General features: G+C 33.7%; 1 protein-coding gene across 1 annotated transcript in view; it reads left to right on the top strand.

Annotated features, from left to right (window-relative positions):
* Positions 1 to 23,438, top strand: part of ARAP2 (ArfGAP with RhoGAP domain, ankyrin repeat and PH domain 2) — a 118,850-nt gene that overhangs the window by 53,776 nt on the left and 41,636 nt on the right. Inside the window, exons 10-19 of the mRNA XM_039699087.1 lie at positions 3,491 to 3,606; positions 4,798 to 4,997; positions 5,739 to 5,824; positions 6,510 to 6,692; positions 8,376 to 8,550; positions 10,053 to 10,187; positions 13,682 to 13,826; positions 16,091 to 16,193; positions 16,834 to 17,032; positions 19,022 to 19,085. Of these exons, the coding sequence (XP_039555021.1) occupies positions 3,491 to 3,606; positions 4,798 to 4,997; positions 5,739 to 5,824; positions 6,510 to 6,692; positions 8,376 to 8,550; positions 10,053 to 10,187; positions 13,682 to 13,826; positions 16,091 to 16,193; positions 16,834 to 17,032; positions 19,022 to 19,085 (1,406 nt within the window). The remainder of the gene's footprint in view (positions 1 to 3,490; positions 3,607 to 4,797; positions 4,998 to 5,738; positions 5,825 to 6,509; positions 6,693 to 8,375; positions 8,551 to 10,052; positions 10,188 to 13,681; positions 13,827 to 16,090; positions 16,194 to 16,833; positions 17,033 to 19,021; positions 19,086 to 23,438) is intronic.

The raw sequence follows: 23,438 nt of genomic DNA on the forward strand, positions 1-23,438 counted from the left end.
TTGCTTTTGCTGTCGATATTTTTTGTATAGTTCTTGAATAGCCCTATTGTCCTTCTGTGCACTCAAAGTGAATGAATTCATCTTTCAAAGCGGAGCACTTCTTTCTTCCCTGTACCAATTCCCACTTCTGTTTCTGAAGTAGAGAAGAAGACTGCACTCTGAAAGCATACAATTTTCAGCACTGAAAATTAAATTCTAGTGTACTTGTTACTCACAAAGCCAGGTTTATACCACGTGTTGTGCAGTTACCCTAAGGAGTTTGTTTGGACCATTATGGAAATAACTTCACTCTAATGTACCAATGAAATTGCTTAATTTGCCACCATATTCTATTCTGAAAAGTAGATTCAAATTTCTTAACATTTCTGACATTCCTCACACTGAATTCAGTATTGTAAGTTCTCATGCCCTTGCTGAATGTAAAGCACAATGAGTTATTCTTTCTGTAATGTTCAGACACTGTCACTGCGCACGTGTGCAAATTTTGGAGGGTTGGTGCTGCACCTAAAGGTAAAGGCTTTCAAATTAATTCACTTTGTTTCTAGAGTGCTTTCTTGGTTCTGTATTGTTAAATGTAGTACAGCAAAGTTTGGTGTCTGTTTTCACAGACGTAAATATTTGTGTGTCAGCTTCGTGTGGCAGGTTGCTTCCATGCCGCTTGTTCCATTTTGCTTCAAGGAAAGGAAATGCAACCAGCTATTTGAAGGCATAAGAAAGAGTCTGAAAGGAATATAGAATAAATATTTTCAATAAGAAACATTATGGAATAAGTAGGTGAATGAAATTTAGTTAGCGTTTCTTTCCTTTTATGTTATGTAATGAAATTCTCAGTTGTCAGGCAAAAAATTGAAAAGTCTCAGTTATCAGGTGGCAATATACATATACAGACGGACTTCCTGTTTTTGCAACCAGTATTGGGGAAATGTATGAAGTAAGATCCTGCAGAGACCTCAAAGCATGTTGTTATTGGGCTTTTTAATTCTTTGAGGATGTGTCTGTCAGTGGCTAGTAAGTATAATTTTCTTTGCTGCAACTGTCTAGGAATTTTAAGTGCTTAGATTGCTGGAAGCTTTTTTGGGAAGATGAGCATGTATCTTTTCTTATTTGCATTATTTTTATGACCATCACCAGTAGGAAATGCCTAAAGGGAAGCTACTCTACAGGGGAACTTTGATCTGGCTCAATAAGGTAGTTATTATTTTGGTTGTCTTTGTTAATCATTTACCTTCAGTGAACTTTAATCTGGAAGTGTATTGAACACCTTTTAACCATGGCTTCTTGTGGTTTTTCAGCTGTTATTTAATAAACAAAGAATACATTGTACTGTGTAGGTTATTACCTCTGTTTATTACCTCCCATTTGAAAATCAGGATTTCTTAAGGCAAATTATTTTAATTAATTTAAAATACTTGAATCAACAAATGAAACTTGCAACCAATTTACAGCTCAGAAGCATAAACCATTTAATTCTACAAAGGTAATGCTTTTGGGTTGTTTTGGTTAGGTTTCTTTTTTTTCATTTCACTGGTAGAAATTAAGGTTTTGTATTTTTCTGTCCTCAGTATTTTCTTTTTTACTATTTTATGCGTCTCTTTTTCTCACTGGTGATGTGAAGTTAAGAATGCTTCACTGCTACCGAGGATGCTGTCAAGTTCACACTCAAAAGGACGATATTCTGCCCACTCTTTTCCCAAAGAGGGTGAATTAGGGACTGTGTAGGCTTAACAGAACTCTCTTCTCTCTTCTGAGAGGTGTGTCAGTATGAACCCCCTTGATTTACACACAAATGAAGTGGCGACTGAAGATGAGGGGGAGAGAATAAAAATGTCTAGGTTACAGGATAAGAGGGTAGAAGAAAAGGGGAAATATTTAAAAATATTTATATTTTTTGTTTATTTTCTAAAATAAATTATATGAGAAGTGGCTAAAATAGGTTAGTTATTGAAAACTTCTACATTTTATAAAGGTTTATTTTGAAATCCATACCTAGTTCTCCACTGTTACTGTCAAAGGTAATGGCATGTAAAAAAACACCCACAAATTCTTAATATGAAGTCTGGCAAGGAAACATTAGCTAACTTATCTCACAGTATATTTAAATAGTAAGAATTCTGTCATTCTAAAAATCCCATCTTTTAATGGATATTATTATGCTTTTTGGGGCATTATTGTGTTCAGTGCCTTGTGTGATAAAATTGATACTTCTGCTTGTGCATAGGCACACACATATATGTGGCTTTTGTCAGATTTAGCCTTAGCAGTCCTGGCTACAATGATAGTTTTATTTGCTCATAACTGAAATAGGGAAATAAAATTAAAAGAGTTTTGTGAAGTATGCTCTCCCTGTAGGTCTTAGTGCTCAAAAATTTGTGAATCTTACAAAGAGAAACTTGTCAGTGATGCAGGTTTAAATATGTATTAACAAAAAAAAGAATCCTCTCTTCAGAGCAGGCAACTCTGAAGCTTTTACCCTTCAGTGCTTTTATTTTTATCAGTCTGTGCCCAACTACTTGTTATGTGAGAGGTAACAGTGAACATGCAAATGTAAGATGTATGAATTTGGCTCTTTGCTTGGGTGATACAGCTTGGTTTTGTTTCTGATTTATTTACTGTTCTCAAGAAGTATAATTTACTTCTTGAAATTAAACGTGTGGAAGTGACTGCCTTGAGATGACCATGTAAATAAATTTAAAGAAGGAAATGCTGATGGTATTCCAGATAGATAAGAAATAACGTACGTATTCATCTGATTTTCCAAAATCCATACATTTTGAGAGGCCCTCACAGGAGCTCAGTGTGAGCTTGCATTTTATTTCCCAATTCTGTCAATACAAAAGTTTTGGTTTTAGTACATTTTTCCATGCATAAAATAAACCCCAAACAATTTCACTTGTTTCACTTGTTCACTTAAGATAAAAGTACTTTCTTGTAATGGAATCACAACTAACTCTTTTTCTGTTTTAGCTGCTGTATAGGACCTTTTTCAAAGATGTGTTTAGTTCATGTTCTACATCAGAAGAATGAGGAATCAAAGGTTTAAGAAAGAATTTTGTATTGTACATATTTAGTTTGTTAAAACAGTCTTAAAGCAAGAAAAACTGCTGTCAGTTAGAAGGATTTAGATTTATAATGTTTATTTAGACACTAAAGCATGATTTAAGCTATATCCTTCCAGAATTTTGCATTCACATTTTAATGCAATCTATTGTTTAAACTTATTTTTTTATTCTTTCCTTTATTAATAGTTTGAGCATACATTTTTACTCCTACCAGCAATCAAGTAAGGTCATTCTAGCAGTGGGAAAATTATTGGTTGGGTAAAATTTAGTGGAGGTTTGTTTATCCATTAATAAATTAGAAGTGGCTTATATGTTGTGGCAAAGATGTCTGTTACTGATCTTGTTTTGTTTGGACCATGCTGAAATGATTTTTCTTTACATGTTTTATTCTTGAATGACAACCTTCTAAACCTTTATTGTCTTTTTCCTAGGACTTTAAAACAGGATTTGGTATCACTTTAATCCCTATGAATGTGGCAAATGTAAAACAAGTGGATCGGGCTGCAAAGCAATCTTTTGAAATAATTACTCCTTATAAAAGCTTTAGGTAAGAGCTTGAGTATTTACTTTACAAAATATGCAATTAACTATGGTACTAAAGAAATACTGGTTTCATACTGCAGCACCATAGCTAGTTTGGATGGAAAGGTAATGTTTTTATTAAGGCTGTCCAGCAATGTTTAGAAAAATGGGAATATTTTATTTGATTTGTTTAGTGTGCTTCATCTGTTAGCTCCTGACTAGGCATATTATGCCCACAGGATTGTACTTTTATGCAGCCTTCTTTGTTCATTCTGTGCAAGGGCAAAAGGAAAACAAAAAGAGAAATTAATTCCTCCAGTTTCACAAACTGACTTCATCCTAAAGAGTAATAAACTTCAATAGTGAAATAATGCTGCATCCATTTAGTCATATGCATTTTATTTGAAAAGAAGCTTTCATGTGCTATCCCTTGTAGAAATCCTTGGTTGAAAGTAGTTGAAAGTTTCACTTTGGCTGATTGCTGAGACTTGTAATGATTTTTAAGAAAATGAAAGTACATGCTAATAAAAGCCTTTTGTTAAGTGTTGTAGTGTTTCTTAACTGAAACGCTGTAATGAAGGAGGAAATTTCTTTGTTCTCCTGGGATTGTTAAATGTTAGGAAATACTTTCACTCTCAGTCAGCTAGCAGGTAAAATAGTCTTGATCAGCAATTTGAATCTGTTGCTACTTGGTAGATAGCTAGTTCTTTGATTTTCTTTTTAAGACATGACCATGTTGATGGTTTTTTTACTATTTAATTTTTAAAAAGATGAGTTTAAATGAAAAGCTAGTTTTTTAAAAATTCGCGGTAATTTTATTAATTCCCCGTAATTTTTTTCATTCCCATCTTTTTTTAATTCTCTTTTAATTCTCCCCGTTTCCTTATATCATTCTATGCTTTTGTTAAAGTTCAGTGTTTAAGTTTGGTAATTGGTAACATGAAAGGATTGAAATTAACTCAGGGATGTTCCATGAATGTTACAAAAGCTACCTACTTTTTACTAGTAGTGGTTTTGTTGAAAACAATGCTAAAACGGAGTTTTGTTGAATTTAAAAATACAAAATAATACATTTCATCTTAGGATTAATATCTGTGTGAAGGAAGATTTTTGACTGTGATTTCTGGTGTAAATGTAATGAATAAGGAGGCTACAGACCATGTTTAATTGGGCTTTAAAATAAAGATCAATAACACAGAAAAGTCAATTGTTTCAGCTTTACAGCAGAGTCAGAAAGAGAGAAACAAGACTGGATTGAAGCACTCCAGCAATCAATAGCAGAAACTCTATCTGATTATGAAGTAGCTGAGAAGATTTGGTTCAATGAGTCCAACAGGAGCTGCGCTGACTGTAAAGCTCCTGGTCCTGACTGGGCATCCATCAATCTCTGTGTTGTCATTTGTAAGAAGTGTGCAGGTAGAGTAATTAATGGCAAGCTATGTGGGTTCTACAAAATGTCATATTTGCATATCTATGTATGTCCTTGTATTGGCGGTTTTTTTTTATTTTTTATTTTATTTTAAAGTGTTATTCTCGTAGAAGTTTTGAGAAACAAAACATGAGCATAACTTTTTTTTAATACCAAGGTCAGCCTTATTCTAGAGCAGTTCCATGCATAAATGACATGTCTGTCGTGACTGAGTTCTTTCAGGTCAACCTTCCTTCACAATTAGTGAAAATTAAGACACCCTAACACTTCATGGGAAAGGAATGGTTTTTGCAAGGCTAGATGCCAAAGAATAACAATTTTCAGTGTATAAATTTTGGGTATTAATTTTTTTACATCTGCACGTATATTACTGCCAATAGGGATAGCTTTTTCAAATACTGCTCGAAATATAGTTCTGTCATGTTTTATATTGCTGTAGATTCAAGGAAATAATTTATAATTCTAGGCTTCCTTTCAAACCAAGCTATCCCAGAAATAGTCTACATGAGACAGCCTATTTTTTAATTCATTACTGTGAAATGAAATTAACTTCTTTAAAAAAAGAGGTGTATTTTTTATGCTTTTATTTAAATTATTCAAATCTCAAACCCAACCTTTTTTAAAAATAGCAAGTAGAATAAATCTGGCTCATTACCTTTTTTTGCTATCTAAACAGAAGAGAAACCCTGTTTAAGTACCTTAGTTAAGTAATGCTGTTGGATTTTCAGGACAACACAGATCTTTAGGACCAAGAGATTCCAAGGTCCGGAGTCTAAAAATGGATGCAAGCATTTGGAGCAATGAACTTATCGAGGTATATTGTCATATTGTAACTCTTTGTTCCATCTTGAAACCTACTGTATGAAAGGGAGGTATTTACTGCTTTACTCACAAGAAAACTGAATATACAACTGCTAAATATGGTGCTGTTACAATAAACTTGATGTTTCTGTGCATCATGTACCTCTGTGTAATTCCAAATATTCATTTTGCTAACAAAATGTACAATTTCTCTTAGTATTTTTCCAAGTACCTAAGATTTTGGGGGTAAAAGAAATAAAATGCTTTTGGACAGCACTCAATATGAAGAAAGGGGAAAAGAGAGGAAGCTTGTCACTACCAGCTTAGCTGCCTGGGATGTTAAAAAGTGGTGGTGGTAAAAAAGTGGTCCTGATAGAGAGGGTTGGAGCCATCAGTGTTTTCTTTAAAACACATGCTACTCTTCTCTGAACTTGAATTAATATTTTCTAATATATAATGAAGTGTTACAACTGATTTATCTTGTAAAGCTTGGCTGCTATTCATGGTAAATGATGGCTGCTGGCTTTATTATTCATTTGTAGATGACCATAGTCAGTGACTGAGAGAGGCTGCTGTCTCCTGAAGGCAATTTTCTTTAATAACTTTCTTTTTCAACTTGTAGCAGCTGAAAACTGTTTAGAGGCTAGCTTCATATCCTTCTTACTAATTTGATAATTTATTCCCTTTGTCTCATCCAGCTCTTTATTGTCATTGGAAATAAGAGGGCAAACAGTTTTTGGGCTGGAAATCTTCCTCCAGATGAAGAATTGCATGTTGATGACCCTGCAGAAAAAAGGATAACATTCATTACACAAAAATACAAAGAGGGAAAATTCAGGAAAACACCTTTCCACTACAAAACCAAGGAACAGTTGAACAAGGTAATATAGCATGATGAAGCCCATACTGTGCTTTGGATTATATTGTATCTGTGCGATTTGGTCATCTTGCTAACCTGGTGAGAAATGAATTGAGTGTCCTGAGTGACATTATGACACAGATGGGTAAGGGTTACTTGGGAGCCTTTGCAGGAGTCATTGCATGACTACCTAGTTTATTGTTTTTCCTGTTAGTTTATTTGAAGAAGGTTATTGTAGTTCTTCCTATGTTTTCCTTAGCCATCGAAAGATGTATCTTTATTTTAATGTAACCATAGTCTAGGGGTGCAAATTTCCACTTCACTTCCTTAGATTACTTCCTTATGTGTTTGTCTGACACTTAACATTCAAATACAGTAGATGATTCATTATTATCAATGGTGAAAATAGCTCATACACATTTACATAGTAGCTGTTAGCTTATTGGAAATGAAAAAGTTGAAATTAATGATGAAAAAAGTGTGTTCTCTACTTCTACAAAAACAAGTTCTTTAGAGTTGTAAAACAGAGAACTTCAGTTATCAATGTCTTTATAAAGTTTGATGTCCATTTGACTGAATTCTAAGTTCTGATATTCTGATTCTAAGATCTGATGGTTTGAGTCATGATTTTTCAGGGTTAATGAGTACAGAACAGTTTTAATGAATTTTGCAATTTAATGCATTCAATTACATGAATCAAATTGTCTGAAAGGATATACAGAGATTGTGGGGTTTGGTTTTTGTGGGGAAGGATATATGTCAAATAATCATTTAAATACTGGGAAAAGTTATCAAATTCTCTATAGAGACATGAAATTACCATGTAATAAGGCATTCATTGCCAAGTAATTCTAGAACTTACTGAACTGTCTTCTCTGTTAACTTGTGCCTTCGGGGTGCTTATGTGTTATTAGACTAGCTAAATTGTCCTATTTTGAGTGACTTTTGCTTTAATCATTTAAGAAGAAGTCAATAATTGACTAAATAACTAAAATAAATATTAAATAATAGAAATTTTAATGGAATAGTTGGCTGTAATCGTGTAGATATTTTTGGTTTTAAGGTGTTGGAACAATCTTGTAAAATAAAAAAAAAGTTTATCATGTTTGTCTCTGTATATACAAACATAAATGGAGACTCAGGATTTAGAATGGTGAGATGTTTGAATTTCAAGGAAGATGAACAAATATTAGATACAGCTTCATAAAAACAGTAAAACATCTTAATACATTTTAATCTTAATATATCTTAATAATACATCTCAATAAAAAGAGTAGTTTGCCTTATTGACTGACAGTGGTTTTAAAAAAATCTACCTAGGAATTTCAGTATGTGTCTAGGAATGGAGTTTAAGAATCTAATCTCATCTCTTTTGTTAAACTTCTGAGGTCTGAAATGGTAAGAGTTTTTCTTCAGTAGTTTGATGCAAATAAACAGCAAGCTTTCCTTCCAATTGTATTTACTCATGTTATCCTTTCCAAGTGGAATTTGTGAAAGCAACATTTGCTGGGTTTGGGTTGATATTTTGGGATTTTTTGTTGCTAATTTTTCTAGATTCAGACCATACTTCATGGTTTCTGATACTTCTCAATGTTTATGGTCTAGCTATATCAGAGTTTAAAGGATTTGCGTCTACATTGCATGTATTTGTTGCTAGTAACTTTCTAATTTAAACAGACTTCCTGTTTCCCCTCTCTATGATAAGGCCCTGTGTGCTGCTGTAGTCAAGCAAGATGTGCTAGAAACTCTGATGTTGCTCTTCAGTGGGGCTGATGCTATGTGTGCCACTGGAGACCCTGTTAACAGCACCCCATATTTATTGGCCAAGAAAGCTGGACAAAGACTGCAGATGGAATTCCTGTACCATAATAAGTTCTCAGGTATGATGCATTTTTTCTTGTGATCTAATTTTTTATTATGAAAAAGAGACTGAAATAATTCAGAAGCAGAATTGGCTTTGCTTTGAAGAATAGTGATATATCAGAGGTATATCAATGGTAGTGGTATATCAATGCCATTTGTGATGGCATTAACTGTATTTTAGTAGTGCACAATTTTACTTGTGTGCAGGATTGCTGTTTTGCTCAGACATCATGTTTAGGACTTAGACAACACAGTGGTAAGTCATAGATCTCATACCCTTAGTTATAGCACAGAAAAAAATATCATCTTCTCTACCAATATTGTCAGTCTTCTACTAGAAAAAAAACGGGTACATAAATTTAACATATGTCTAAAGAATTCATCTAGAGCTTTTTCTTTTCCTTAAATAATATTTAAATTGAGATCTACTCCTATTGCACACAGACCTAGCTGTTTTTTCACAAACTGTCATCCCAAAATAAAACTTACCTCTTGAACTTACAATATGATCTATCCTAGAAACCTCTTTTCCCATCACAGCTTCTGTTGCAGCTTGAAGCAAATGATAAACTTTGGCTTGGAAGTGAACAGTTCTGTTTGCAGTGTGTGGCTGCTATGAGGCTCTTGGAAACACAAAGCTGCTCTTAATAGTAAATATATTGAGGTGCATGGGTGCGACTGAGCTTTTCTTTTAGAAGCACTGGACAGTATATGAAACCATCAAAAGTTCACATGCAGATCTACACTGAAAAAAAAATAAAAAGGCTATGTGGGTGTGGCTGGATCAACTTTCCATTGGCTTGTGTCACTCTGCAAAGTGACACTGGATAGGCTGAACAAAAAAAGGATTATTGGGAAACAGAGGAATGAATTAAGGCTTCCAAGAGCAGACACAGTGTCTAAACTTCTGCCTGAGCATTGCTCAGGCCAGTGCCATGCAGTGGATCATAGGATGTGGAGCTCAGTCAGGTGCAGACGTGTAGCTAGGGTGGTTTCTTTGCTACCTATGGTCTCATGCCATCCTAAGGCTGCAGAGAAAGAAGTTTGCTTGTCTTGGCCCTTTCTACTTTTGGCCCTCCAGCCAAGGCAGTACCATCATATTCTTATCTTTAGGGAAGGAAAAATCAGTGTATGTTGATGATGATACCAAGAATTGCTGTCTGTCTGCAGCCAGAGTTGCTGGTAAGCTCTATATAATCCTTCAAGAGAAGAAGTCTCCTTCTGTTGAAATATGTTACACAATGGATGAAAATCAAAGCTTTGTAGATCAGGAAACAGTATTTTATATTACCTTGGCAAGCAGTGGTTGAAAATGGCAACATTGTAGGAAATGTGAACCACGTTTTTTAACGAATATGTTTGCTTATTATAAAAATAAAACCAGTAAATTTTATCAGTGTGGTAGTAAGATACTGCAGAGCAACTGTATTTACAGACATGCATTTAGACATGTGGAAAAATGGCTTTAACTGATAAAACTGAAGATCTGTATGCTTTTTACTCCTTTGTCTTTGAATAGATTTCCCAAACTATGATCCTTGTTCTGAAAGTGGCTTCTCTGAAGATTTTTCACATTCTACCTTTCTTTGTGAATTCTTGTACAAAGTTTCTTCTAATGCGACTAAGCTTCCTACAGAGAAGAAATTAAAAGAAGGTATTTAACTTTCAATTTATGTATTTGAATAACACATTAATATGTATGATTTGGATTAATTTTATTCTTTTTAACTTCTTACTTTTTTTGAGATGAAATGTCTTTGATAAGAAATGTCCTCTTTTGATTCAGTAGACCTCTTTCAGATAAAGAAAATACTGTTTGTCTTGATCTTTTCATTCAGTAGTTGACAGAAGAAGAAAACTGAACTTCTAAAAAATTGTTCAGTTAACACAGTAATTGATAAATAAAAAACAAACAGAAACACTTCTTGCTTTAATTATATTTAGATTAGTGCCAACAATTAATTTTCATCTAAAATGATTCTATTACAGAAGTCATTTACAAGTAGCACTGAATTTTTAGTAGGGTATTTCTCAAGCTCACAAATTTAAAAAATCTTCCAAGTAGAACTGAGCATGTACAATGATTCTATGACAACTTCAGCTTTGTGGGGTGATAATGCATGTATATCACAGTAGGTATACACAGCCTCCTGTGCATATCAGTTTTCTGTCTTTCTTTTTTTTTTCTGAAAGAGAGAGGTGTTACCAGATAATTTTCCCTTTTTCTTCCCAATTGTCTTCCTATATTTTTCTTCCATCTAAACAAATAACATGGACTTTTAAGATCTGTGGTGATTTATTATTAAATTTATTGCTTCTAAAATCCTTACATGGCATTCTGACTGCTGTATACATATATTTTTGTATGATTATGTCCATATTCTCATGGCATATGCCTTTAATATACCTAATGGATATTAAAAGTATGCTAAAGCATAGAACTCCTGTTAAAATATGCTTTTGAAGAATCTGTATGTTAGTGTGGCTCCAAATTCTTGAAAGCATTGGGTGATGACTGTGCTAATGCCTGATCACAGGCATTTCCTAGCAACTTTGCAGTTCTTAACAAACATGCCTGTTTTGACAGAGAACTGCTGCTGGATATCTGTGGTTGCTCTGAAATGGCTCTGAGTTTATTTGTGAAACAATGTATTAACTTAAGACCTCATTACTACTTTCTCCAAGTTCAGGCTTGATCTTCCGTGCTGTGGGTATCTGTATATATTCATAAAGAAGTTTGTAAAAAACCCCAGAAGTCGGCGCTTAGCTAAGTGGAGAGCAGATACAAGGCAAACTCTTCTGACACAATGGCATATTCAAAGTGGCATATTTCTAAATGCCTGTATAGATTGAAGATTTGCCTGAAAGTGCTCACAGAATGGCTTCTGTAGTCATTTTGGGGGAGAAGCACTGTGACTGAACATTGTTAGTAGGATGTCTTCAAATTTATGGGGAAAGCCCCCAGATAAGAAATGTTGACTGTCTTCCGTTTCAGAAATGAAGCTGCTTTGAAAGTTTGTAGTCTTTTGCTTAGCATTGTGCTTACTACTTGAGGGAACATACAATAAATGGAAAGGAACCAGATTTCTCTTAGCTCAGGTGCTGTTCTCTGAAATTGTGATTGTGTCTTGAAGATGGTAGATGTTCTGTTGTTTGCTTTTTTAGGCATGGACATTTGTTTGCTTTGTTTTTGTACTGATGTTCAATTACCCCTGGGTTTGTCAGGACTGATATTTCTGGGATGGGCTCTTTACAAATACATGGGAAGACAGGTTTCCCTGACCATTTGCAGTTAAAGGAGACAAATAGAACAAGGGAGGGAGATGTAATGACATCCTTTAAAAACAAAAACAACCCCTGCAACTTTGAATGAGAAACTGCTCTTGCCTTAGGGCTCTAATCTATCTCTGCCATGTTTGAGAAGCAGTATGACAATACTTCTTGCTATTCAAAATATAAAATATATAAACTTTCTCTTCTTTCACTGCATTCAGAACTGTTTCTAAATCTCACTAACATGAAGTAATACACATATTGCAAATTATTGTGTGTAAGTGGAAATACTATTGTTCATTCTTATTCTCTAGGAAGTAATTTGAGGGTTAGAGTACTCATATGTGTGAGAAAATTTCAGTTCCCTCCTCTGCCTGTAGATATTCAAATAAGGTCATGTTTCCTGAAAAATCTGACTGAACCATCTAGTTCTAGAGAAGAGAACTCCTGTTGAAGCAGTTCTGACTTGCCATGAACTAGTTGAGGCCTCTGAAGCCAGGGGAAGCACCATGTTCTCACAGCATTTAGACAAATTTGGGGCCTTTTTAAAAAAAAATGCAGGGCTCCAACTCAGAATCCTGTGAAGCTGTTTAATCATTAGATCAGTGTTAGGAATTTCTGGGGCAGTTGACAGCCTTGCATTCAGCACCAAGGGCTGAAAATTTAAGTGCTTGCTTGTTGTCACAGAAAACTGTTACCCTTTGTAGACTTGGCCCTAATAAAGGTAAAAGGACACTGAAGAAATCAGTCAGTGCTGTGAATCAACCAAGGTTTTATACCAAACAGGTGGAACACCTGGAAATACAGGCTCGTTTTTCATTATGTGTATCTCAGTACAGGAGAGAGCCAACTCTGTGTGTACTTCTCATTATAGCAGCATCAGTGTTTTCAGCAGGAGGGCATGCATTTTGAGGAGAGTTGTTGTTAATTAACAGCTGTTGATATCAGTGGGAAGAGAGCTCTGATGACGGTGCTATTCTGATGTAGTGGATCAAAAAGTAAAGCGTAGAGGTTTAGGGGCTTGAGTTTGTTTTTTGCTTTTGTTTCTAGTGTAAAAGGTTTTATGGAGCCCTTTAAAAAGCATCAATATTCTGAAATTTTCCTTGAGAGTTTAATAGTTTAATGAATATTGAAGTAGTGAGCTGTTTTGTAGAATAGGTTGTGGAAGATGAGGAAGGAAAAGCTGCGGGACAAAAAACTCTGAACATTCAAAACCATAAAATTTGGTGCTGGACTCCTGTAAACCTATATGTTATCAAGCCATTATGTTTATTTTAGTACTTAATATTTGTATTTAGACAGAATCTAGATAGTACTAGATAACAAATAGCATGATACAAAGAAATACTAATAAATAGTACAAACTATTTATAAAACTTATATAAATCACATAGAAAACAACAGAAGAAGCACGAAATATCAGATAACATAGTTAATATTTTCAAATTACAACTGGTTTTTTAGTTTGATTTTTTTGGATTTTTTTGCCAGATCTGTTTTACCAAATTCTCAGAAGTACTTTGCCAGCTGTATAGGAATTTTTAGACAATAGAAGATAAAAAGAGTATTTTCTTTTATTTTCTACTTCTCTGCAGCAGTGGAAACAGATGGATCTCAGATTTTGTTCTAAGAACTAGACATAAGCTAAAATAAATTCATGACTACTTTCAGTAGCAAATAGACATTACTATGCTATGTCATGTGTTATATTCATATTTTAGGTCATAAGAGGAAGTAAACATTAAGTTGTAATTAAATATACCAAATAATTAATTGAAGTTGCTCTGCAGACTTTCTTCTCCATCTTCTATCTACCTATTAAAAAAAAAAACTTAATGAAGAAAATCTGACCTTTCTGTTATTTTTTAATCACAGATTGCAACAAAAGATGGTGCACTTTGGAAAGTGGCTTTCTGAGCTACTATGAAAATGATAAAACTACCACTCCTAATGGTATGATTGACATCAGTGAAGTTATCTGTCTTGTAGTACACAAGTCAAACTTCTTTTTAAATAGAGGGTAAGCTCCTGAATTCGTATTTCAGTAAACAAACTGTTCATTTTTTCTTGGATTTTGAATGGGCAATTTAGAAAAAAAGCTGGTTTTATTTGACTTTAAGAAATTAGTGCTATGTGATATTTAGGGATTTTTTTATAGTGATAGAATGAAAATATTAGGATAATTTAAAAGGGCAGCTTAAATTAGATACATAATTTTCTTTTTAAATCTGTAATGAGTATTCTCAGTGCTTGAAAGGTTGCATGATGATAAATTGGACAATTAATACTCATTTTTCTTTCTGGGATTGACCTCTGCCTCAAACCAAAATTCTCGCTTTGTTTCTTCCTTCTAATGTAGCAGACTAGAGCTCTCCACAATGCTTCTGGATTTGGTCACAGAGGTATTGGTTTTTGAAATCCATTCTGTGTTCTGTAGCTGAGGACAGCAGTGGAACTGATGAACATTTTTAATTGGAAGAAACCAGCTTTTTTTTTTTTTTGGTGGGAGGCGGGGAAGGTCTTGTTTTTTCTTTTGTAGCTCTCTCAGATTGTACATGAAACTCTCCCATTTGTACGTGAAAAACATCACATGGAGAGTGACCTAAATCTGATGACAGTGATTCTCAATTTCTTTATTGCAATATTTTTGTTTAAAATATGCTTTGTATTTGTCTAACATACTCCTTAACACTTTATTTTTAAACCTGTGTATATGTGCCTAAAATAAAAATAACTTTCTATTGTATAATACTGTAATGCTTTTAGTTACAAAACAAAATTGTCAGCAAAGAAAGCATAGTCTATTCAGTAAGCTTCTGAAAAAGATAATGGGAATAAAGGACTTAGACTACTACAGGGGAGAGAAATCCTGAAACATGGTGATGTCTCAATATGCTATAAAATACAGAGATGTGACCTTCACTATTCTGCAGTAGCTCTGTGGTACCCAGAAAAAAGAAAAAAAATCACTTTTTTTCTTCTGTGTTCAAATCTAACCTATTGTTTGTTGCATTTCCAGATGGTTCCATTTTAGGTTAATAACTAAATTAAAAAACATGTTGACTGAATACTTCACTCTGGAAATAACTAACTTCCTGTTGTGCTTTACCTGTGATTGAGGAGTTTTATGAGAAACTTTCCTTAGATTTGATATTTCATGTAGTGAAACAGCAGGTCCTTAAAAATGCCTGTTTTATTAGTCAGAACTAACTGTTTATATAATTTCCAAAGTGGCTATTGAAAATTATAGAAGTGACTCATGCTCAGATCTCCACATTTAGACAAATCTCAGTCTTCAGCATTGAAAGGAAAAAGCATGTAACAAGAGGTCACAGAAGAAATGATACAATAAATTGGTGAACCATAATTTGTAAGTTAAAGCGTGACCAACCCTAACTTCACCATATTTATTTTCCAAATTCCACACCAATTTAAACTGATTTACATTTCCCTCTTATTTGTCCATTAAAAATTGAATAAATAGGGTTCATATTTTTAAAAGGAAAAATATCCAAGAACCTCCCTTAAGAAATTTTTAAGAGTTACTTGAGCTACAGCAGCTTCAAAGTATTCCTACTCTTCTTGGTGGTGGCGGGTGATACACAGTGACCAGGCATTTCACCCCAGCAGATTCAGGCTGTCTGATAGGAGAAGCCGCTTCAGTTAAAAGGGCAGGTGGAGGGCAGGAACAGGTTGGTGACAAGAATAGTACTCTCAATCCTTGACTGCTTTCAAGGCTTCTCATTGTGATAATCCCTCTTTGAGCAGGAGATCAGACCAAATGACATCTAAAAGTCCCTATGAACCAACATTTCAACTTGTTTACAACTTCCCATTCAACTGGTTAAATTATATTATATTAAACATACAAAAAAAAAATCTTATTTTAAACATATATTCAGCTTATATTAAACATACAAAAAAATCTTTTGAATGCATCACAAAAATGTGCTTGATCAAATAACATGAGCTTGCAAAAGCAAAAAATTCCCTATGCATTTTTAATGACTATATGTAAACATTTTTATGTGTTTTGGAATTATTCAAAAAACTATTACACCATGGGCTTTAAACATGTCTTATTGACCTGCAAAGTACTTTGATCCTGATGTGTTGTAAAGTGCTTTATTATTAGCTAGGCCCTACTTGTAATACTGGAGGAGAAATGCAGATGAAATTCGTTGCATATGTATGAAAGAATGAAAAAATAGTGAAATAAAACACTAGTATGCCTACTCTTTTGGAGACTAAATACAGCTGTGTTTCTTCTCTTACTTGATTTAGGGACATCTTTACATTTGAAATATACTTACTGTCAGAACGTGTTTTTCTGTTTGGAGCTGAAACTGCACGTTCACAAAGAAAATGGACTTCAGCAATAGCTAAGGTAATACTGATAATTATCTTTTTCAGTTAGGCCAGGAGCCTTTGCACAAATAATAAGTGCTATTGTTAGCTTAAAACCTTTGAAAAGCCATTATTGATGAATACTGATTTCTCCTGTGTGTAAAGGTTTCTTGTGCAGCAGGAAGAAATAACTTTTGTCATTTAATGTTTGAAACAAGATAATAAAATGTGAAAGGAATTGAAGCAGCTTTTTAATGCTGACCTTAAGAATATATTAAACTTGCTCTAATATAAAGACATATACTCTATGAGTATATTTCAGCTTTTTTATGGTTGCAGTTCTATTAAATTTATTTGCTGAAATGAAATTCATAAGGTGATACCATATTTTATACTGTTCCAAATGTTAATAGTCACATTACTAATTAAATCAATTGTAGTTTAAAAGAAAAAATGTTTGAATTGTAGAGCTTGAATGGAAAAAAAATGTTAAACTTGATTTTGCATTTTAAATTTGTTTTATCTTTGGGTTTATGAGTGTGGGCTTCATATCTCAAAGTTTGAGGGTTTTTTACTGTGATCTTAATCCTAGAATCCTGTAGATTTGCAATATTTTGATTTTGTTTTTTAGGGGCAGAGGGTTTTTTTCTTCATCTGACTCACCCCATTTTCTTTGGTAGCATTTTGTTCCCCCAGTGGCTGAATCCTTGTTAGAGCGAGACTGTGACCTTATTGGGCAGCTGTACTACAAAGACTGCCATAACCTGGATCAGTGGAGAAAAGGCTGGTTTGCTATAGAGAAGTCGAGCCTTTATTTTTGTCTTGAAATGGAGGATGCTGAAGAAGATTCCATATATCTAAGGAGGTTGCAAGAACTAAGTAAGAACATCTGGTATTCAGAAAATGTTCTGTGGAATTAATTCACTGTTAAGGACATTTCTATTACATTTCAAAGTAATAAATATTGGGAAGCTCAGTAACTGTTCCTTCACATGAGTCAGATGTTCTTCCAACTCTTATCTAAATATGGGGTTAGTTAATTTCTGTCTTGGGGTTTTTTTCCTACTTTTTGGCACATGCCAGAGAAATTTTTCACAGCTCTAAAATGAATGATGACAGTTTTTGTTCCAGTTGCAGCAGTATGTTTCTTACAAGAGTAAAGAATTGAATAATAATATATAACCTTTTGGGATTATTGTCTCATATTTTTGACAGGGCAGAAATACTCGCTGCAGAACACATTCTTGAGATGATTGACAGGTCTAGTTTTAAAATACTCAAACATACTGGAAAATTATAATTCTCTTGGAAAACTATTTCACAGACTAATAGACTTTTTTCCGATACTAAAAATATTATTTGCTCAATATCACGATGTGGAGAGATAAGAATATTTGTATAAATGGTCTTCTATGACCAATTTTATATCATTGTTTGTAATTATGCTCTGAATCCTCTTTTAAGCATATCTGCCCTACTTGTTTTTATATTGAAGAAGGCAATATGTTACATAGAAAAATACATATTATTTGAGGTTTATAATAAAGTAACACAGAGTAGATAATTTAGGTCTTCATTGATGATACTCTTTATAAATGCTGACAGATTGTGGACTGTTTTTCAGGAGCTTGCCTAAATGCCATTGGATTTTCTACTGTTTATTTACTGCCACCTTATATTTGGTGTAAATAACACCATCAAGGTGGTTTTTAATCAGGAATGTTTTTATGTCTCTAGGTGTCTTTTAGTTTGTGAATATTTTTGATCCTAATTAAGAATTAAAAGATTTTTTTGATGATGCAACTGTAATTGCCTCTGCCAGAATCATAAGAGCGTGAAAAATCTCTGTATACTATATCTCATGTATAAAAATGAAACACTTTTGACGTTCAGTTGAGAATTTGTTTTGCTTGGGGTTTTTAATACTAGTTGTATTTCTTGGAAATATTATATATCCATACTCTTTTCTTTGATTTCTGCTTTCTCCAAAATATGTCTGCTCCACTATTAATACTGATTTGTGTGAATGAAACTTGAAAACTAACGAAGCATTTGTGGAAGTTTAGTAACTTACCTTCTTGATATTTGACTCAGTAAATATAGATGAGGCTAGGAGTATGTGTGATACAAAAACATCATATAACATGCAATGTTTTATTGGTTTTTATTGATATTTAGGACTTTACTCTCTCTGGGAATTAGTTGAAGTAAGTTGTGGATTATATATGATACACACTTTGAGAAATTAAGTTTTCAGAATTTCAAATTAGTAAGCAGGTTACATGTAATTTACTGGTTTTAGTATAGTGCATGGTGTAGTTTTTAAGTGGTGCAACTGAAAGCTATCCAGATGTATTTGCTGTGTTATGTATAATGTAGGTGTTTTGCAGGGTGCTTTTTTTAGCAGGGATAAGGTAAGGCAACATAAAGAAGGTTGGAAGTGATCTTCATGCTAAACAGATAACTTGCATTATCTTACTGTAAACATGTGCAGCCATTAAGATGCAAAAAGTTAATGGATTCCAAAATCCAGCTTACTCCTGAATCATTATGTCTTCTACAACTTGTATTTGCAAGTTGAGTATAATAAAACACTGTAGCATGTTTTCACATTAAAAAGTACATTTAAACTTTCTTGATAATGTTCATTTTTCTTTTAAATGTAAATGTGGTGTGGTGTTTTGTGGAGTTTGGTTACCATTATCAGCAGCATTCATTTTTTGCAAAGTTGAGGAATTCCATGCTCCTTTTGCCACTGGAGATCATTTTGAAAAAAACATGTCTGTCTGTACGTGCATGTATATATGTGTTTGTCTATAAATATGTGTCTGTGAAGGTCATATGAATGTGTGTGTGTTTTGTTTTCAGCAACCAGCAGTGTGATGCAAAATGGAGAGAGAATAGATGTCCTGCTGCTTGTTGAAAAAGGAAGGTAAGGTTCCTAACTGAAAAAAATATTTGATCAGTTTTTATAGTCATATCTTAGAATTATTGTTGATAAGTTCTGGAGTTTTTTCACTTAGGGTTGCTAGCAAAATAGTAAATTTGTGGAGTTTTTAAAGGAGGGAATATCTTTGTGCGTTAATTACATTTTATGTCTGTGTCACAAAATGTTAACAAGTGCTACTTAATTAAAAACCGTTTTCCCACTGAGAAAATTATTCCCAGATTAGTCTGCCAGTAATGATTTCTTCAAAAGGAGCTAACTCCTTTCACCTTGTAAAAAAAGAGTACCTCTTTGGAGGTTTTACTACAAACTACTTGATTTTTTAATCATTCTTATGTCTCAGAATTCTGTATTTCAGTCTGCCTAGGTCAGGTTTGAGAGGAAATGAATGAGTCCTCTGGTTAATCTTATTGTAATATCTGATCTCAGTTAACAATATACTGTCTAAGAAAAAGCATACTTACGAAGAAAACATGATCCATATCTGCTTCCAAGGAGGTAATATTCGGTGGAGATCACTGTGTCATATTTATAATGATAGGGGAGGTTGGAACTTAAGGTGAGGTAGGTATGCCTCAAACATGGGTACAAATTCAAAGCTGAAAGTAAAAATTGTCAAATAGAATTCTTAGTTTTTAATAGGTTGGAGGTTTTTTTATTTCAGTGATAGGTTATTTGGCAGAAGTCTGTCTTAAGTGGTGCAGTGTTTATACAGTCTTTTGAACAGCCAACAATAGGTTAATAAATGAAGGGTGCTTTTCTCTTTGGCAAACAAAAAACTTCATTGATACCTTTGACATCTATTCAGAGTTGGAATAGCTTGTCAGAAATGCATTGTAACTTGTGTGTTCTGAATTTTAACTCTTACATACTACTTACAATACTAGGGTATTGTATAAGTTTCAGAACTGAGTAAGGCTATGCAGGTTAGAAGGAAACCCTTTTTCTTGTATTTTTGAGGAGGGTTCTGTTTTGTTTTGGGTTTTTGTTTGTTTGTTAGTTAGTTTGATTTGTTTTGGTTTGTGTTTCTTTGGTTTTTTTTGTTTTTTTTTTTTTCAAAAAATCATATTGAAAGATGCAGCATTAAGCTACATAAACCAAACAGGGAACCTCAGGTATCCTATTCAAAGTGCAGTCCAAAGATGGATATGAGCCATGCATATAATTTCATAGGTATTATTGCTAGGCAAAACTTTTAGATCGAAGTCAGGGTTTATTATTTACGTCATTATAATATTCCTTTCAAATTAGGGTAGGTTTTCCCTGAACCACTTTAGTAGTTTAAGGGAAATTCTGGACTATTTGAAAATAATTTCAATGGGGACGCTGGCTGATTTAAGGTGGATATGAATATATTTAATTTTTCTTCACTGAAATCTGCCATAAAGAATTTAAATGCATAGCCTTCACGTTATCTTAAGCATTGAAAGCCATATGGGTGTATAGGCTTTGGCATGGTGATTGTTTTTTAGGATATTACTTCAAAACTATCCAGGCATGCAGTGCAGTTGTATGAGATGGCATCTTAAAGTGATAAGCAATTTAATGTGTGTGTGGAAGATGATTAAATATAAAATCACCTTTGTCTTTAGACTCAATTACTGTACATGGAAATTATGCCACTAATCTTCTTTTTGCTCCTTCAAGCTCTGGATAAATTAATATCCTTGAGATGTCATAAGCATCAACTAAATGAAATGTCAGAGTTTCTAGGCTGGCCTATTCTGTCTGTTATTTTGTATCAGTGCTTGTCTAATGTCAACTTTGGCACAGATTGATCACTTGGAAGACATTCTGTGTAGCTGATGACTTTCATGTTAATTTGTTATTCACTTGAATGCAGGATAAATTATAAAATAAATAAAGAGTAGTATTGAAAGAATTAAATAAAACAAGTAAGATTTTTCCAGAATTAGGAAAAGTTTAGGAGAAAAAAACAACCCACAGCCATACAACAAACCAAACAAGCCACCCTCCTTTGCATAACAAAATAAATGTGAATGTCTTAATGTCTCATTGAATTTTATTAGAAAATTTTATGAAAATTCCTTGAGGTATTTTTCTACTGACTTTCTGTTTCTTACACATACTTATGCCTTTTGTTTCACGTCTCAGTCTTTGGGCTGATTAGTTAGGGGAAGTCACACATTTACATGTATCATATCTTTCTGTTTCACACCTTTTCTTTTAATTACTGTAGGTAAAATAATTACTTCAGTTGTTACAAATGGACTTCTCACTTAAGAATGATTGCATATGCAAGTAAACATTTTCAGAAACTATGAAAACTTCAAATCTTACTGCTGAAATTATTACAATGTAATGAATCTATGAATTCTTGATTCTTAAAATGATAATAAATGTGGGATTAAAAAAATAACATTAATCTGATACATATCTACTCAAAAGAAGAATTTAGAATTAATTTTGGGACATAACGTACATAATACTTTAGAGCTTGTATAAAATACAAGAATTCAGAGACAATACTACCAAAAAAGGTATGTGAGATTTTCCCAGAATGTCTTGGATATTAATACAATCCACTCCTACCTTTTCTTTTTTGCCACCTCTTCCTTTTACCCTGCTTTCTGCTTGGCACCTGCTGTTCATTTATTCTCTATATGACATGTTGAGCTCATGATGTCTATCAGTTCAGAAATAAGAGGTGGCAATCATACCAGGTAATAGCATATCATCAGAGGCTGAACCACACTAAAAGATTTCTGAAACCTCAAGGCTGCTTCTCTTTTGAAGTATGTTGTCTTTTTTTAAGCTCTGTGTACTCATTGTTTTGAAGCTTAATATAAATTTTCACAATAATTCTAGATTACTTTTAATTCTACAATTTTTTTTTCAGATCTCATACATGTTAATGCTTTGTTTGTGTATCTTTGCTAAAGTAAAGTACAGAAAACTCTTTTTTTAACACCTACTGGAATTTTATTGCATTATGGTCTCTGTTGGAGCACATTGTCTGGATTGCTGGAACTGTATTTACTCAGCTGGAAATCTTGACTTCTCACATAATACAATAATATATAAAGTGGTATATAGTTTTACACCCTAATCAGATGGCCATTTGCCTCTTCTTGCTTTCGTTTTCATAGCTGACATATTCTACTTTTGTAGTTGAAATGCTTCTTGACTTCTTGCTAGAAGTGGCAAACCATTTTAAGGTTTTCTGTATTTGAGGCTTCCCTTTCACACAGAGGTGTTCTCTGATTTGATCCATATTCAGTCTGGATTTTTTCCCTTGATCTCTGTATTTTTAAAATGTTTGAAATGACTGGTGATACTTGACCTCCTGTTGCTATCTATAATATGCTATCCAAACAGAAGTTGCATAACATGGTGGTGAAACAGCTACTGCTGTGTAGTTCAGCAGAGGCCAACAGAGGGATCTGCACAATGAAAAGAAGAAAGTTGTCTGAAAACATCTGTATACAGTAGTTTTTAAATGTATCTTCTATATGTAGAATTTAATGCAAAATCTCTAATGCTACACTTTAAAGAAACAGTTATGCAGGTAGTTCAGTTTCAAACATTTTTACATTTTTTTTAAAATAATTTAAGCTCTCTCTTAGGTGTCAGTGAATGTTTTCAGACCATAATGTAATCCAGATGGTGCTTTTTCCCCCCCTGTTATGTTTCTGATGCAGTTAGCTCTTTCTTATTATGGATAATAAAACTTCCCTACATACTGGCACAATTTCTTTGGGCTGATGGGTCATTCAATGCTTTCTTCTTAACCCTTTGATGATAGCAGTAAGTTTCCTCATAAAATGCAGTTATAGGCACAAAATTCTAAAATCCAGAATTAATATAAACTTAAGAGTCAGATGAAAGGACTTGTGCTTCCAATATGGTATGCTGGATGTAAGACCTTTTGAAGGGTCCTTTGATTAAATATTGCTTGAAGAAAAATTTTTAATGGGATATCCATGCTTCAGTTGCAATTTGATTTTCTAAAATAATTTCATATCTATTTTTACATTCTTAGTACTTCTGTTTTCAGACAGGTAAGTGATTAGAATCTTGTGGGAATTGCCAGAGGGCACTCAGTTGTGCCAATGTCTGTTTCTCACTCTCCCTGCCCACCTTATCCAAAATCACCTATTAGCACTGCTTTCCCATTGCACAGCTGTGCAAAAAAGCTTATAGACATAGCTAAAGCTAGAGGACTCTGCAGTCCCTACCTTCTCCCCTAACTTCTTTGGGTTAAAGTGAAGCCTTTGCACTCGGGGGGATGAAGTGTGGTCACATTTGTTGTCTGACTGCTGGGGCAGAAGGATGTGCTGGTAGTCAACAATAAAGCTGTGTAGGTAATGGTAGCTT

This window comes from Passer montanus, unplaced genomic scaffold (genome assembly GCF_014805655.1).
Source record: "Passer montanus isolate IOZ18808 unplaced genomic scaffold, ASM1480565v1 scaffold13, whole genome shotgun sequence".
Classification (NCBI taxonomy): domain Eukaryota; kingdom Metazoa; phylum Chordata; class Aves; order Passeriformes; family Passeridae; genus Passer; species Passer montanus.